Source organism: Arabidopsis thaliana, chromosome 5 (genome assembly GCF_000001735.4).
Source record: "Arabidopsis thaliana chromosome 5, partial sequence".
In the NCBI taxonomy this organism is placed as follows: domain Eukaryota; kingdom Viridiplantae; phylum Streptophyta; class Magnoliopsida; order Brassicales; family Brassicaceae; genus Arabidopsis; species Arabidopsis thaliana.
Window position 1 is genome coordinate 15,765,595 of NC_003076.8, and position 14,133 is coordinate 15,779,727.

Consider the following 14,133-nt stretch of genomic DNA (forward strand, 5'->3'; position numbering starts at 1 on the left):
TGCGTCGACTTATGAGATACGTCGTTTGAATAACACGACTTCTCATCAGTCAAACTTATGACCGTGTCAGAAAAAAAAAAAAAAACACAATCTCTTGTATTGACAAATCTTCTTTCAAACATTTGAATATTAACAACATTGATGATAGCAACTTTCGAAAAAAAAAACATAGCATATAGTTTTGTTCATACTAATGGAATCTTTACTTGTTAGAAAAGAAAGCTTTAGAATTGAAGAATCAAAAGGATCACTCTTCTTATATACCCTTATACATTCCCGCCAAAACTAACCGCTACAGGTAAAGAGAGAAAATAAGAGTAGAGAGAGAAACCTAAATTTAAAGGGAAGCTTGGCTAAATTTCAGGAGCTCCAAAAATGGAATTGCATCGTTGTTCATCGTTTTCTTCTATGAATGACCATTATCTCTATTCATGTAACAAAACCCATTTTCTCCAAAAAAAGTTGAAATTTTTCGGTTTTGTATTACCTCGCGACATCTTCTTCCTTCTCGGGTTCCCAATTCCCTCAATTTGGGAACCTGAAAATCTCTTCCTCAACTTCATGATCAATTCTTCAGGTATATAAACCCTTTGATGATAAGTTTTTTTCTTGTGGTGTACGTTATCTAACCTAATGATATGTTTTCTTCCTTCAGAATGGGTCTCAAGCTCTCACGAGGGCCTGTAAAAGAAAAATCACCTTTGGAATTCACAAGGGTTCACATTCTGACTTACTTCACCACAAATTCTTACCTACGTAACTTGGTGTCCAAGAAACGAAGACGGTTAATCATCGGTGGATATGATCTCGACATGTCTTACATCTCCGACAAATTATTGGCAATGTCTTTTCCAGCTGAACGAATGAGAGCAGTCTATAGAAACCCTCTTTGGCAAGTCAAGTCCGTGCTCGATATGCGACATCCTGATCATTACAAGGTCAATAAAACAAACGTCTAATATTAAAACATCAATCAACTAGCTATTTTTATTAACATTGAAATTTGGTCAGGTCTATAATCTATGTATAGAGGAATCTTATGATCCAGACAACTTTTATGGCCGCGTGGAGCGATTTCCGTTTGATGACAATCATGTTCCATCCCTCAAAATGATCCAACTTTTCTGTGAAAGTGTTCATTCTTGGCTCTCATTAGATCCCAAGAACATCGCGGTTGTTCATTGCATGGTACTTTCTTAAAACCAAATCCACATTGTAGCATTGCCATATTCTAATGTACTTTGTGCAGGCAGGAAAAGGTAGAACAGGGCTAATGGTATCGGCGTACCTTGTTTACGGTGGCATGTCAGCTGAAGAAGCTCTTGAGATGTATGCAAGCAGAAGAACAACAAACAATAATGGAGTAAGTCCTTAATTTTAGCTATGGAGTAATAGAGAATGAAGCTAATAAACAATACCATGACAGGTCTCAATACCAAGCCAACGTCGTTATGTGAAGTACTGGTCAGATTTACTTTCGTTCAGTAAAAAAGGACCTCCCGAGGTTAAATTACCGCAAGAACATAGCAGAGAGTTGTTGCGAATTAGACTTTATGATACAGCTAACGTTGATTCCGTCTTCTTTGTGGTTTCAGAACTTCAGGAGGTAATGATATATACACTTTGATGCATTGTAGACTCTGTTTCTGTTTGATATATACACTTTGATGCGATGATGTATATGATGTTAGGTTCCAAATGAGATGTATCGACCGTCTGTAGAACTTGCAAGAGGTTGTTGTAGACAATTCAAGAAAGGGTATTGTAGAAGTTCGAGTCCACGGTATTATATATCTCATGTGAACTGTGATTCAGAAGAAGATGAGGAAGTAACAGACGGAGAAGAGCCACATCTTGTTGTTCAGATGGATACAGAGAGTTCCATTATCGACGAAAAAACTTGTCTTGATTTCTACTTTGACAAACCTGTGAGAGTAAGTCACAAAACAAATATTCTTCAGACAATGTTTTTGATAAGATTTTGATAAGCATATGATTCTTGGACAGGTTAGTGGTGACATACGCATCACATTCTACCAGAAAATGATTGGAAGCCGCCTTTTTTATACTTGCTTCAACACAGCTTTTATAACCAATGGCTTACTTCAGGTAAAGAATTCTCCAGATGCCTCAAACTCATTGTTCTCTCTTGACATTCTTATCAATGGTCATTTCTTGCTCCGGCAGTTTTCCATAGGAGAGCTAGATAAAGTTGGTGGTAACGGAAGATCGATATCTGGTCCTGATTTTAGCTTGGAGTTACTCTTTGGCCCAGCTTGTTCGAAATTCGGAAAGTTTCTTTCCCGCGATGACCTTTCTCTCTCTTGAGGCCTCATTTTCAGCTCATTGGATTTCAACACTTGAGTTTTTAAACGGTTCTGTTTCATCACTCAGCCACAAAAGAGGCCTGACTAGCTCAGCTGAGACCTGCAAAACACTTCAATGGCTGATAACAGTGTTTAGCATGTACAAATGCAGAGGCAAATGGGAGATCATCAAACAATGTCAGCAAACGAACCACTTTCTCAACAATGTTTTGTTTTGTTTTTGTAGCAGGGACTGCAATTTTGGTAAATGATAGACAGTAATAAGATTTATGGGATTCTCTTACCATCCATTTTTTTCATTAAGATGGTCTGTTTCCAGTTTTAAGAACCACATTCTCTGTTTTGAGTACATACATATCTCCATAGCAAACGTAAAGGAAACAGTTTTATTATTATTGGAATACAACTTACCATCAAACTGTCTTCAATGTCACTGTGAAGCATAACATAACAACTAAAAACAGAATAGAAAAGCAGGATAAGAGATCTCTTTTTATCCTTGAGTCTTGATCTTTGAAATCAGCTCAAAAGATATACCATTATCCTCAAGTCGCTGCTGGATATCGGTTGAACCAAACACAATGCCGGGTGTGTAGACTCCTCCTTTAACTAGGCTTTCGCGCTGGCCCAAGACTATCAAACCGCATTGAACAAGTGTTATCGGGGTGGTTATATATCCAATCTCAGGTCCTGAAATTCTTGTAATGATTTCCAAGTCAGGCTTTGTTTCTCCTTGTGAAGCTAGACTCTCTTCGCTGTACCCACGACCTATGAACCACATCTTAAACGTAGCGCTTTCTACCTCTTCTTCACTTGGACCTTTCTTCTGGAACCAACCAAGGCTGAAAACTGAAGGGAATTTCAAAAGAAGCCATCTTCCGAAGGAGAACTTGGAAAGTAAACCAAGTGACACTCCAAGTGTAACATATCGGAATATCCCAAAGAGAGATTTGGACGTTATCTTTACACCAAAATGAGCAGGCTTGATCGATGACCAGAATGCTTCTCTCTTTTGTATCTGCTCAGGACTTTCATTAATCCCAGGAAGCCCATGTGGTTTCTCTGTTAGAGTTGTGAGAGTTCTACGAACAACTACTGCATCAGCTGAAGGTAGCTTTAAAGCCCAAAGACCAATCGTCTTCTGGTTTTCTAATGTTGGTCCTTTAGCAGGAGGACCACAAATCTGCAAATACATTCCAAACTTTAATATTAGCCAAGGCCTACTAACCAAGAATGTACAATATCAACACTATCTCATTCTCAAGCAGAATTGTCTCAATGTCACATTACGTTAAAATGCATTACTTACCGTTGGTCTTGGCCTTCTTGGTCTTGAACGTCTTAATTCTTTAAGCTTTTCTGCATTAGCAACACCTAAAACCGCAGACTCATAAGTCCCAAAGTTCCCAGCAATTTTTTTGTCAGACTCCAAGCTAAGGTACGCTTCAATCTGGTTAGGAACCGATGGAGATACCCATTGTTTAGCATTAAAGAGAAGACCCAATTCAGCAGGAATTGAATCAAAACCACAAGCAGAAACGATTAAAGAGCCAGTCTCTTCTGCTCTATCATGGTAGTTAGCTTCCATTCTCTCCATAAACTCAGGTTCACCACTTATATCCAAATAATCACACCTACAAAAACCATGTCCCAAAAGCAAACAAAACTTAATAAGACTACACTTTTTCATCAAGCTACAACTTTTGTCCCTAGATACACCTATAAAGAACCATGTAGCAATCAAATGAAACTTCAAAAGATTACACTTTTTCATCAAGTTTCTAACTTTTTCTAAGCTACAAATTTTAACCATTCTTATAAGCTACCATTTATCAAGAACTCAATAAAAATTTGATCTTTATAAGTATCACTGAAACAAAGCTCAAATGTTAACAATCACAAGTTCTCAAACTTCAAAAAATTATCAACTTTTTCCAGTTTTTAGGTTCACACTGTAACTTAAAACAAAATTGAGAAAACAGAGGAAAAGATTCACACTTTACCCTGAATCAGCACAAGCAGAGACGACAGGATCACCATGGATACGAAACGGTCCAACACAATTGAGGATGAGTTTGGTTTGAGTACAGAGACGACGAAGTGAATCAGGGTCAGATGTATCAGCAGTGAGGATAGCGACAGAGGAAGGTGGTGGGTTCGGGCGGGCGGCCCATTCGAGAGATTGGGTTAAACGGGTCGGGTTACGACCCGCTAAAGCTAGAGACTTTAACGGAGAAGAAGACGGTGTTTGAAGGAACTTGAGAGCTTCTCTGACGACGTACTTACCGGTAAATCCGGATGCTCCGAGTATGACCATATCGTAAACCGGTTCGGGTTTTTGGGTTGGGTTCATCGTGATCGGAATCTAAGACGGAGAATCTTTTTGGGTTCGACGACGAAGAGATAGATATTTCGAAGATAATAATACAGTAATAGTGTCTTTATGGAGCTTTGTGTCCACCGACAACGTCGACGTTACACGTCATTGTGAGTGAAATTGTAATTTAAGGAATAATAATCTGATTTGATTTTGATTGGTATATCAAATAGTAACACTTGACTTCACACACCATTTGTACTCATATTACGAGAACTACACGCTGTCTCAGATTTAGATATAGACAAAGAGCGGCACGTAGTGTAACTAAGATGTAACTACCTTACTACCTTAGGAAAATGTTAAACTTGTTTAACCAAGTTCTTTCTCTTTAATTGGAAGTTTACTCGGAAAAGCTGTAAGCACCACTTGATTCGAGATATTGAGGACTAGCCTCGGATCCGATGACTTATTTGTGTTTTCTTCCGTCAAATGGTGATTTTTTTCGTTGATTTCATTTTTATTTGTGGTCTTTTTCGTATTTTTGTTTATTTCGTAGATTTCGGTCTTCTGTATCTCTTCGTTGTATCTTTGTATTCTATAAACAAAAATAGTATAAAATATGTTACCAAAAACAATCTCTCACTAGATGCTCCAAGCGTTTGTTTTCCCTCCATTAATTGTTTCTTTGATCACTTGCTCGCTTCCTTGCCTTCCACTGTTCCACAAACCAATTTCTTGAACTATATTGAACTTTTTTTAGCGCCTATGGATTCCGTGTAGCTAATACATTTAGAAGATGTATTGGTTCATTTCGTATTTGAGAAACCCTAACTTCGATTATGGATGTATATTTCTTGATTAATCAATCAGTTATGTTAGGACGTTAGGTGTGACATTTTTTTATTTCTTTGGGCAAAGTTGTTGAGAATTTATGCTTCTGTTTTTCTATTGCAGATATTTGGTGGTAACGGGACTTTGTAGCATATGATGATCGATATGGGAATTTGTTGAGGTTATCGATATCTAACTGCTGAAATGTTAAAGACGATGTTAAAGCAAAAGATTAAATCCAGAAAAGTATCAACAAGGTTGGTTTAACAAACCATTATGTGAAAAGACATTACAACCAATGAGAGCACAAAAAGTTTCAATCAAGTATGTTTTTGTACTGTCAGAAATGTTTGTGTGGTGGTAACTCTATATTGATATTGATTTATGGATATAAAGTTATAAACTATCAAATGTTTTCTTCTCCTATAAGGTATATATGTGAAATTTACTTATGTGTAAAAAACTAAAAACTAACAAAACAATGGAAATTTAAAGTTGCTGCTGAATTTGTAAAAATTAAAGTTTCCTTTTGACTGAAAAGACCCTTAAAAGCAATGCACCTGACCAACAATTATCATTACACAACTTTAATAAGCTTTAGTCTTAAACCCCACCGTCTGTTGTTTCGTACATAGAAGATATTATTAGGTCTTTTGTAAAAACTATGATTTTTGTTAAGACATCTGAACAACTTGGGATAGATTAACTAACTAATCCACCTTAATTGTTTCTTAGCTTTTTAACTTGTCGGTTGGGTCTTCTCTCTTTCTCTGTTAGACAGGTGACAAAGCTAAATATGTCTTTTCCTTTCTCTCTCTCTTTTTTGCAAAGACAAGAGGAAAAAAAGATTACTACCCAATTTTTGTCCCATTATTCTCTCTCTTGCTGTTTTTGCGGTTGTGTTTTTGCAGCTTCCCTTACCTCTCTTTCACAAGAAGATTCAACACAAGAAAAAAAAAATGTTTCCTTTTACTTTTAGTCATTTTGTCATGTGAACTTTTTTTTTTGGTTTCCTCTTTCCCTCCTTTTTTTTCATCATCGTCTTCTTTGTGTCTTTTGTCTGCAATCCCATTTAATCTTTTGGCCTAATGTGGGGCTAATTCCCCCATATTAGACCCGTTTCCAAATCCGGAAACAGTTTTTGTTTATCTATAAACAAATGGGTTGCATCAGCTCCAAGAATGTTTCATGTTTAACGGACCAGGGTGACTCACCGCTCCCTGAACCTGGCTTGCTCTCCACGAGCCAGCAACATCGAGTTCTTATTGATCATTCTTTGGAGGCAAGTCACAATAGCAAGCGTTCAAGAAAATCAAGGAGATTGGGCGGTTCTGATTTGAGGATTGGTGTGAGCCTTGGATCGTCTCATAGGAATATAGAGGCTGAGCAGGCGGCTGCTGGTTGGCCAGCTTGGCTTTGTTCTGCTGCGGCTGAGGCTGTCCATGGTTGGGTTCCTCTAAAGGCAGAGGCGTTCCAGAAGTTGGAGAAGGTAAAATATATGGTTTCTTGTCAAGGAAGTTACCCAAAAGACATGATATTTTTTGTTTTGTGTTGTGTTGATGAATTTTTTTTGGGTGTTTAGATTGGACAAGGAACATATAGTAGCGTGTTTCGAGCACGTGAAGTAGAAACGGGAAAGATGGTGGCATTGAAGAAGGTAAAGTTTGATAATCTTCAACCAGAGAGCATTAGGTTTATGGCAAGAGAGATTTTGATTTTACGGAAACTCAACCATCCAAACATCATGAAACTTGAGGGCATAGTCACGTCACGAGCATCCAGCAGCATTTACCTTGTTTTTGAGTATATGGAACATGATCTTGCCGGTTTATCCTCTAATCCCGACATCAGATTCACCGAGCCACAGGTACAAAAACTGCGAAATTCATGTCTTTTTTCTTATGACATTGGATAGAGTTTTTGAGTTTTTTTTTCTCTCTTTTAATTCTTGTCATACAAGATAAAATGTTACATGAAGCAACTACTATGGGGACTAGAGCATTGTCATATGCGAGGAGTAATACATAGAGACATTAAGGCATCAAACATTTTGGTGAATAACAAAGGTGTTTTAAAGCTTGGAGACTTTGGGCTAGCAAATGTGGTGACACCTTCGAATAAAAATCAATTGACGAGCCGTGTTGTGACTTTGTGGTATCGAGCTCCTGAGCTTCTAATGGGATCCACTAGTTATGGAGTATCAGTAGATTTATGGAGTGTGGGATGTGTTTTTGCTGAGATTCTCATGGGAAAACCAATCCTAAAAGGCAGAACCGAGGTAAAAACCAAATTCCATTTCCCGCTCTTTATTAACTTCAACAAATTTTATATATTGTAAATTCATATATTATACATAACATGCATCTTGATATCATTGCTTTAAGCTTCATTTTTTTCTTTCCATTTTTGTTTTTTGGTTTTGGCAGATTGAACAATTGCATAAGATCTACAAGCTGTGTGGATCTCCACAAGATAGCTTTTGGAAAAGAACTAAGCTTCCTCACGCAACTTCCTTCAAACCTCAACATACTTATGAAGCCACTCTTAGAGAACGATGCAAAGATTTATCAGCAACTGGTGTTTATCTATTAGAAACTTTACTCTCAATGGAACCTGACAAGCGTGGCACTGCTTCATCAGCACTTAACTCCGAGGTGAAGCAAAAAAAAATTCAATTTCGCATTCCTCCTTTTCTTTTACATCTCAGTTTATTTTCTTTCTGATTTGTCTCAATCTGGTCTTAGTATTTCTTGACGAGGCCTTATGCATGTGATCCTTCTTCATTGCCTAAATATCCACCAAACAAAGAAATGGATGCTAAATATCGCGATGATATGCGCAGGTCAGAATTCGTCTCCTTACCTTCTATCCACTTTGTCGTTTCAAGTTAAAAATCTCTTAATGCATATTCTTATACAGGAAAAGAGCAAACCTCAAGTTGCGAGATTCAGGAGTTGGCAGGAAACACAAAAGACCACATAGAGCAGAATATGATCCAAAGAATTACGCTAAGTTACCAATAAGAAAGGTTCCTCCTTCTCTCTCTCTATCTGAAATTCCTCTATCAGCTTTATTTCTTGTGTCTCAAGTAAGGTTTTTAACGTGCAGGACACGCTTGAGGTTAAGAACATACCAAATGAGGCATCTCGAGCCACTACAACAACACATGGAAACTACTACAAAGTATCTGACCTCCCAATGACCACAGGACCAGCCAGCGGCTTTGCATGGGCTGTGAAAAGACGGAAAGATCCTGATAATATCTCTACTCTTACCTACTATCAACCCAGCTCGAAGAGTCAATTGAGTGGAACAAGTGTTGCATTTGCAAAGAACACTTTTGGTTTGAACCTGAAACCAGACAATGACTCAGTTTGGGAGGTTCAGGGAAACAACTATGATGATGTTATCGAGGAGGTTCCTAGTCATGAGAGTAAGCTTAGCCGTATTGGAGAACGACACGGATCACTTGATGGTTCTGGTTTGGATTTCAGCCAAAGAGAGGAGGATTCTCCAAAGAAAACTTTAGTAAGTGCTCTTGTTTTTGTTTAAATCTTTGAGACTAATACAAAAATATATTTGAAGTTAAAATGTTTGTGATTGTTTGGTGTTACAGGAGCATCTACAATTTGGAAAACAGAGCATATCAGGACCGTTGATTTTTAAATCAGGAAAGATTGACGAGATTTTGCAAAGGAATGAAAGTAATATCCGTCAAGCTGTCAGAAAATCCCATTTACAGAGGGGTAAACCGGAAATAACCTGATAATAAACCGGAAATAGTCTGATTAGTCCTCTTCATCCACACTAAACCAGTTTTGGGTTTCTTTTGTTTTGCAGAACAAGATGACAGATAAACCGGAAAGGCAAACTACTAAGAAAGACAAAAAGTCCACTTTTTTCATCGTTGTTAGACAAAAGAGGAAACAAAAGAAAGAAACGTTACTTGAAAATAAGTAAATTCCATTAATACTCAAATTGTTTGTTTCTAGTCCTCTTCGTTTTGTGATGTAATAGAGGAAAATATTGTAACAAAAAGTTTGTCATTTTTAGAGGAATCTAAAAAAAAAAATATAGAGCATGACATTTTTCCCTCGTTAAAGTTGTTTTTTTCCAAGATTATTCTCATATTTAGTAGACAGTAGAGACATCAGATTATTTACTTATTACAACATTGGCAAACAACACACAACTCTTTAATGCAAAACAACTTCATCCAACATTGAAGATCACAAAGGGAATGATTCTCCTTCTTCAGGAATTAAAAGTGTAGGAATTTGACCGTTGTCAACAAAGTCAATCTTGCTCAATCTTAGACAACATAGGACCTTTTCTGGTAACTCCTCTTGTTTTTGAGCCTATTTGCAAAAAAAAACAAGTTTTTAATTCTCTACATCGTTCAACAAGAATAGTGTCGTATAAAATATGATAACAAAAACATTACTTGGATAGTTAAGCCGAGATCAAGAGTTCCATTTTTGAGTCGATCTCTGAATGCTTCAAGCCCTTTTCTTGAAAGGTAGCTAAACCGATGCACGTCCAAATCAATCTCAAAGTAGTTAGGACCCTGGACAGAGAGAGACCGAACCGATCATATGATAATTAGGTGACCAAATGGTGTTTTGTTGGTTAGAAAGAGTATATATGGTGATTTTATAAAAACCTTGAAGAAGTTGTGTTGAGGGCGAGAAAGCACGGGTTTTTCATTGTAAGCTTGTATAAGCTTCTTTTCAGTAGAACTCAGACTGAGTTCATCTGGGTTAACTAATCCGGCTACTATTTTAAGCCTTTCACGAAACGGAACGATGTTGTCTTTTGCAAACCCTTTAACTTTTTCCATCTCATCTTCCACTAGTTTCTGTAACAAACCATCTATAACGATCAATGCGCGCATTCACAAAAAATGGTTTAAAAAAAATGAAACGGTCTTTAGGTCTTTGATGGTTAACCTTGATGCTGTCTTGGTATTGTTGAGAGATTTCATTTTTGAAATTTTCTCGTAGTTTAAAGTAAAGTACAATGCTCATGCCTTCTCCGTTACTATCACCGAGAAACATTGCGGCTGGATAAGTTGGCAACTGCAAAAGCCAAATTCATTAGAGTCTTTACCACACATCTCTTTTGATCTAAAGAAACTTTCTTAGTGGTTTTTACCTGGATGTTGACAATTAGAAGAGCAGGGAGGTTTGCCACAGCTTTGATGTTGGGAAGCTCAATGTGTTGGGCTATATGATCAATCTTCCTTGGACACACAAACAAGTCAACACCAATTGGAGTGTATGGACATTGGTTTGGAGCCGGGTGTTTTCGTTTATCTCTACAAATTTATCATTGTATTAACAGTCTACATCCACTTAGAGCCGGTTAAATGCATACATATATGTATATATAAACATAGAAGTTAAGGAATATACTTGAAATAAGTTTCGCCACGTAACTTCAAGTTTGATGGAGGTATCTCACACCAACTTCCTGATGATTGATGCTTCTCTTTGACATAGCACGGAATCGTGTATCCGGCTTTGGGACGGTACAACAATCTTTTCGACGACCCTTTATATAAAAACCATTTCAAAATATACATGTTAAAATTACAGGCTCACATAAGAATGCATATATACATGTTTTGATGTTGTACGGTTTAGTAAAAAATTTGACAACTTACTATGTTCGGTAACTTCTTCACCATCACATGATCTTCTCTTGAAAGAAACCTGATAAACCGCTGACTTCCGGTTTTGAGATGTGGGGGAGTTCAGAGTTTTGTCGTTGAAACTAACCGTTGGCAATGGCATCAACCGGCTCAAATTGGATTTTAATGCTTTTTCTTTAGGGTTAGGGTCTAACTCTTTCAATCCTTTAAAGCTACTATAAGTATTTAGTTTCTTCTTGTTGTTTCCAATAATACCAGACAAACCATTAGTATCTTTATATAAACCGTTGCTCATAAACTTCTCGATTTTATTACCGCCATCAATCTTCAAGTAACTCTCATGGTATTCTTCGTAATTTCCATTTCCATCAACAATGCATGAAGAAGCCTCAAACTCAACCACTTGACCATTTGGAATTTTACCCATTACGCCACCCTCTAACCAAACATTATCAGCTGAAAAGAATCTAGACTTTATCAAATATTCAATACCACCCAAAAAAAAAAAAAGAGACAACCAAAACATTTCATATATATGTATAGATTGACATTTACCTTCATGTAGGCTAATAAAGTCGTCATCAGAGTCAGAGAAAAGACTTGAAGAATCAAACCATGCATCGTTTTGAGAAATATCTGCAACAAAAACCGAAGATCCAACATTCACCACCTATCTTTTTTTTCTGGATAAACAAGAAATCAATATCACAACTCTCATCCTAATGCTACATTGATACTCACCAAAAGAGGTTTGGATTCCAACATCACTTAGGCGTCTAATATCAGACACTTTAGATATGTTTTTAGAAAATCTGCGACGGCCTTTCCTTCGTGGCCTAAGTCTTCTTGAATGTGTTGACATACATGTACCCATTTTTATTACAATTTTTATCTAGAACCTGCCAAAGAAAAAAGCACATATGATACGCCGATGCTTTAAATCACATCTCCAACATCCAAATGCAGTTTTTTCTCAAGAGATGTTGTTAAGATATGAGATTTGAATAAACTTGTAATTAATAGAATCATCTCTACATACTAAGACGTGACTTTTATAGTTTAGTTTTACATTGGATCAAGTCCTTGCCTGACTTTTTCCTGAACATTTGTATATAAAGATTCATTCTAAAGCATCAAATACAAGATTCTTTCGAATACAATATATTTTTGCCGTTCACGAAATAAAATAGATAACTAGTTTACTATGAGGAAGTGGGACACCGGACACAAGAAGATTTAGCAACAAATCTTACATGAATGAGACATGTTAGAGTTTGACCAAGTCAAAACCTACAAGTTGAAGTATATTAAACATAACAAAAAAAAATGAGAACGATTCCATTAAACTGTTTGTTCAATAGGACCAAATTAATATCTTTAAGCGAACATATATACTAAACGTCATTAAGAAAAATTAAACATGATTTAACGTAAATTAGAATTTACATTGATAGAGACGTTATCACGTTACAATCAGATTCAGGAATAACAAAGGGGGTTGTATTAAAACAATGATTTTAGATGTAGGATAGATGAGTTGTGTCTTTAGAGATCTTAGGAGTTAGGATAGTTTAGTTGTGAATTCTTAGCTACACATACATACATATTTAGGGTTACATATTGAGTTGAGATTTTTCCAAAGTAGTGGGGTTGTCTTTTCGTCTTGCCGCCGTGACCGAAGAAGCAGACGACGTCAAGTTTCATTGAGGATTATTCAATAATCTTAATCGACTTTTCATCTTGTTAATTGGGAACTTTGTCGTTTCTTTTCTTATGGGACATAATGAGATTACATTGGTGCAGCAATAGAAGGCTTTCTTTGTTCATCGTTTCGCTGTTCTTCTTTTCTTGAGTTCATTTTTTATTCTAAAATCTTTTTATATCATCCGAAGTTCTTCCTTCAAATCTCATTAAATCACAAACAATTTTCACAACAAAAGGTAAAAAAAATATTACAACTGATGCAGCGCATCTTCTATCTTTCTCATTATCTGTTTTTATTCAAGCTTTCATACTCTGTTTTTATGGGCTTTCTTTATTTTCTCGGTTTAGTTATTACGTGGGCTTTAGGTTTTTGATTTTCTTTTCCATTATGCTTTAGGGTTTGATCTTTTGTAATCAACTATTTAAACCTCTCTCCTACGTGAATAGACGGCAGCTTTTTTATTGAATTATTCAGAGCTTTTAAAGCATCTATCTCTTTTGTTTCTCAGCTATTCTGTAAATCAACGAGCTACAAATTTTGTTCTTTGTTCGGTCACTATGTGAATCAACGAACTTAGGACTTGTTACGGTTAGGCTGCGCCAACAACTCCACCATCTACATATACATTTTTGCAGCCATTTTGTTAAATGAATTCTGGAGTTGGAACTTATTTACAATGGCTGTCACTAGCTTATTCAATGCAAAAAGTTAACTACCAAATCAAAGCAAATCTTATTCAAAGGAATATGCTTTTATTCCACGGCCTAATTATTTTTGCCAAAATGGTTAAAATATTTAAAAATTAAATAATCATTTGAAAGAAAACTTTAAATTGATTTAAATTATAAATCTTTTAATAAAAATATTATTAAAAAAAATAAAAAAATAAAAAAATAATTTCACCGAACATGATTAGATAGTAGGACTAGATGGTAGGACATGTTTATAATATTATAATATATAAACTTTACAACAATTAAATAACCATTTGAAAGAAAACTTTTAAATTGATTTGAATTAAATATTTTTTAAATTAAAGTATTATTAAAACAAAAATAACAAAATAATGTCTAGTTTTACTGAACAAGGTTAGTGGTAGGACGGGTTTGGTCGATGGTATTACGAGACGGTATATCACAAGTGAAATCCATTAGATATGTTTAATTTCACTGTGCATGATTAAATGGTATGACAGGTTTGGATCGATAGTAATACGAAACGATATACTACGGGTGAAATCGTAGATATAAACAATTAAATTTTATATATACATTATCTTAAACACTAAACAAAGTAA

At 36.0% G+C, this 14,133-nt stretch overlaps 4 protein-coding genes and 1 long non-coding RNA gene across 5 annotated transcripts; 3 read left to right on the forward strand and 2 right to left on the reverse strand.

The window, feature by feature from the left end:
- The first annotated feature begins 442 nt into the window (after positions 1-442).
- Positions 443-2,760, forward strand: PTEN1 (Calcium/lipid-binding (CaLB) phosphatase). Its single transcript, NM_123302.4, has 8 exons — positions 443-577; positions 656-938; positions 1,012-1,188; positions 1,250-1,363; positions 1,427-1,606; positions 1,692-1,934; positions 2,008-2,109; positions 2,188-2,760. Exons 2-8 carry the CDS (start codon positions 657-659, stop codon positions 2,326-2,328), a joined length of 1,239 nt encoding a protein of 412 aa, NP_198756.2. The 5' UTR covers positions 443-577; position 656; the 3' UTR covers positions 2,329-2,760.
- Positions 2,304-4,862, reverse strand: AT5G39410 (Saccharopine dehydrogenase). Its single transcript, NM_123303.4, has 3 exons — positions 4,331-4,862; positions 3,637-3,961; positions 2,304-3,510 (listed from the first exon to the last, which is right to left on the reverse strand). The coding sequence occupies exons 1-3, from the start codon at positions 4,678-4,680 to the stop codon at positions 2,821-2,823; spliced, it is 1,365 nt and encodes a 454-aa protein (NP_568564.1). The 5' UTR covers positions 4,681-4,862; the 3' UTR covers positions 2,304-2,820.
- Positions 4,863-5,092: 230 nt separating this feature from the next.
- Positions 5,093-5,535, forward strand: AT5G05925. The gene has a single exon (NR_142877.1). It is a non-coding gene; the product is annotated as an other RNA (long non-coding RNA).
- Positions 5,536-6,336: 801 nt separating this feature from the next.
- On the forward strand, positions 6,337-9,657 carry cdc2cAt (CDC2C). Its single transcript, NM_123304.4, has 9 exons — positions 6,337-6,967; positions 7,061-7,345; positions 7,439-7,756; positions 7,905-8,132; positions 8,223-8,320; positions 8,398-8,506; positions 8,587-9,006; positions 9,095-9,224; positions 9,319-9,657. Exons 1-9 carry the CDS (start codon positions 6,638-6,640, stop codon positions 9,333-9,335), a joined length of 1,935 nt encoding a protein of 644 aa, NP_198758.2. The 5' UTR covers positions 6,337-6,637; the 3' UTR covers positions 9,336-9,657.
- A 50-nt stretch (positions 9,658-9,707) lies between these two features.
- On the reverse strand, positions 9,708-12,005 carry AT5G39430 (DUF1336 family protein, putative (DUF1336); the record flags this gene model as incomplete). The annotated part of the gene is made up of 9 exons (NM_123305.1): positions 9,708-9,836; positions 9,923-10,045; positions 10,142-10,336; positions 10,428-10,556; positions 10,633-10,795; positions 10,893-11,031; positions 11,144-11,587; positions 11,687-11,767; positions 11,873-12,005. The coding sequence occupies 9 exons, from the start codon at positions 12,003-12,005 to the stop codon at positions 9,708-9,710; spliced, it is 1,536 nt and encodes a 511-aa protein (NP_198759.1).
- Between the last annotated feature and the right edge of the window lie 2,128 nt (positions 12,006-14,133).

What these genes read in the sequence shown, in the direction of transcription:
- PTEN1 (NM_123302.4), top strand. Translation starts at nt 657, where the DNA reads ATGGGTCTCAAGCTCTCACGAGGGCCTGTAAAAGAAAAATCACCTTTG. An exon ending in GACATCCTGATCATTACAAG is followed by an intron (nt 939 to 1,011) that starts GTCAATAAAACA and finishes AAATTTGGTCAG; the next exon opens with GTCTATAATCTATGTATAGA. An exon ending in GAACAACAAACAATAATGGA is followed by an intron (nt 1,364 to 1,426) that starts GTAAGTCCTTAA and finishes ATACCATGACAG; the next exon opens with GTCTCAATACCAAGCCAACG.
- AT5G39410 (NM_123303.4), bottom strand. Translation starts at nt 4,680, where the DNA reads ATGAACCCAACCCAAAAACCCGAACCGGTTTACGATATGGTCATACTC. An exon ending in TCTGCTTGTGCTGATTCAGG is followed by an intron (nt 3,962 to 4,330) that starts GTAAAGTGTGAA and finishes TGGTTTTTGTAG; the next exon opens with GTGTGATTATTTGGATATAA. An exon ending in CAAGAAGGCCAAGACCAACG is followed by an intron (nt 3,511 to 3,636) that starts GTAAGTAATGCA and finishes ATGTATTTGCAG; the next exon opens with ATTTGTGGTCCTCCTGCTAA.
- cdc2cAt (NM_123304.4), top strand. Translation starts at nt 6,638, where the DNA reads ATGGGTTGCATCAGCTCCAAGAATGTTTCATGTTTAACGGACCAGGGT. An exon ending in CGTTCCAGAAGTTGGAGAAG is followed by an intron (nt 6,968 to 7,060) that starts GTAAAATATATG and finishes TTGGGTGTTTAG; the next exon opens with ATTGGACAAGGAACATATAG. An exon ending in ATTCTCCAAAGAAAACTTTA is followed by an intron (nt 9,007 to 9,094) that starts GTAAGTGCTCTT and finishes TTGGTGTTACAG; the next exon opens with GAGCATCTACAATTTGGAAA.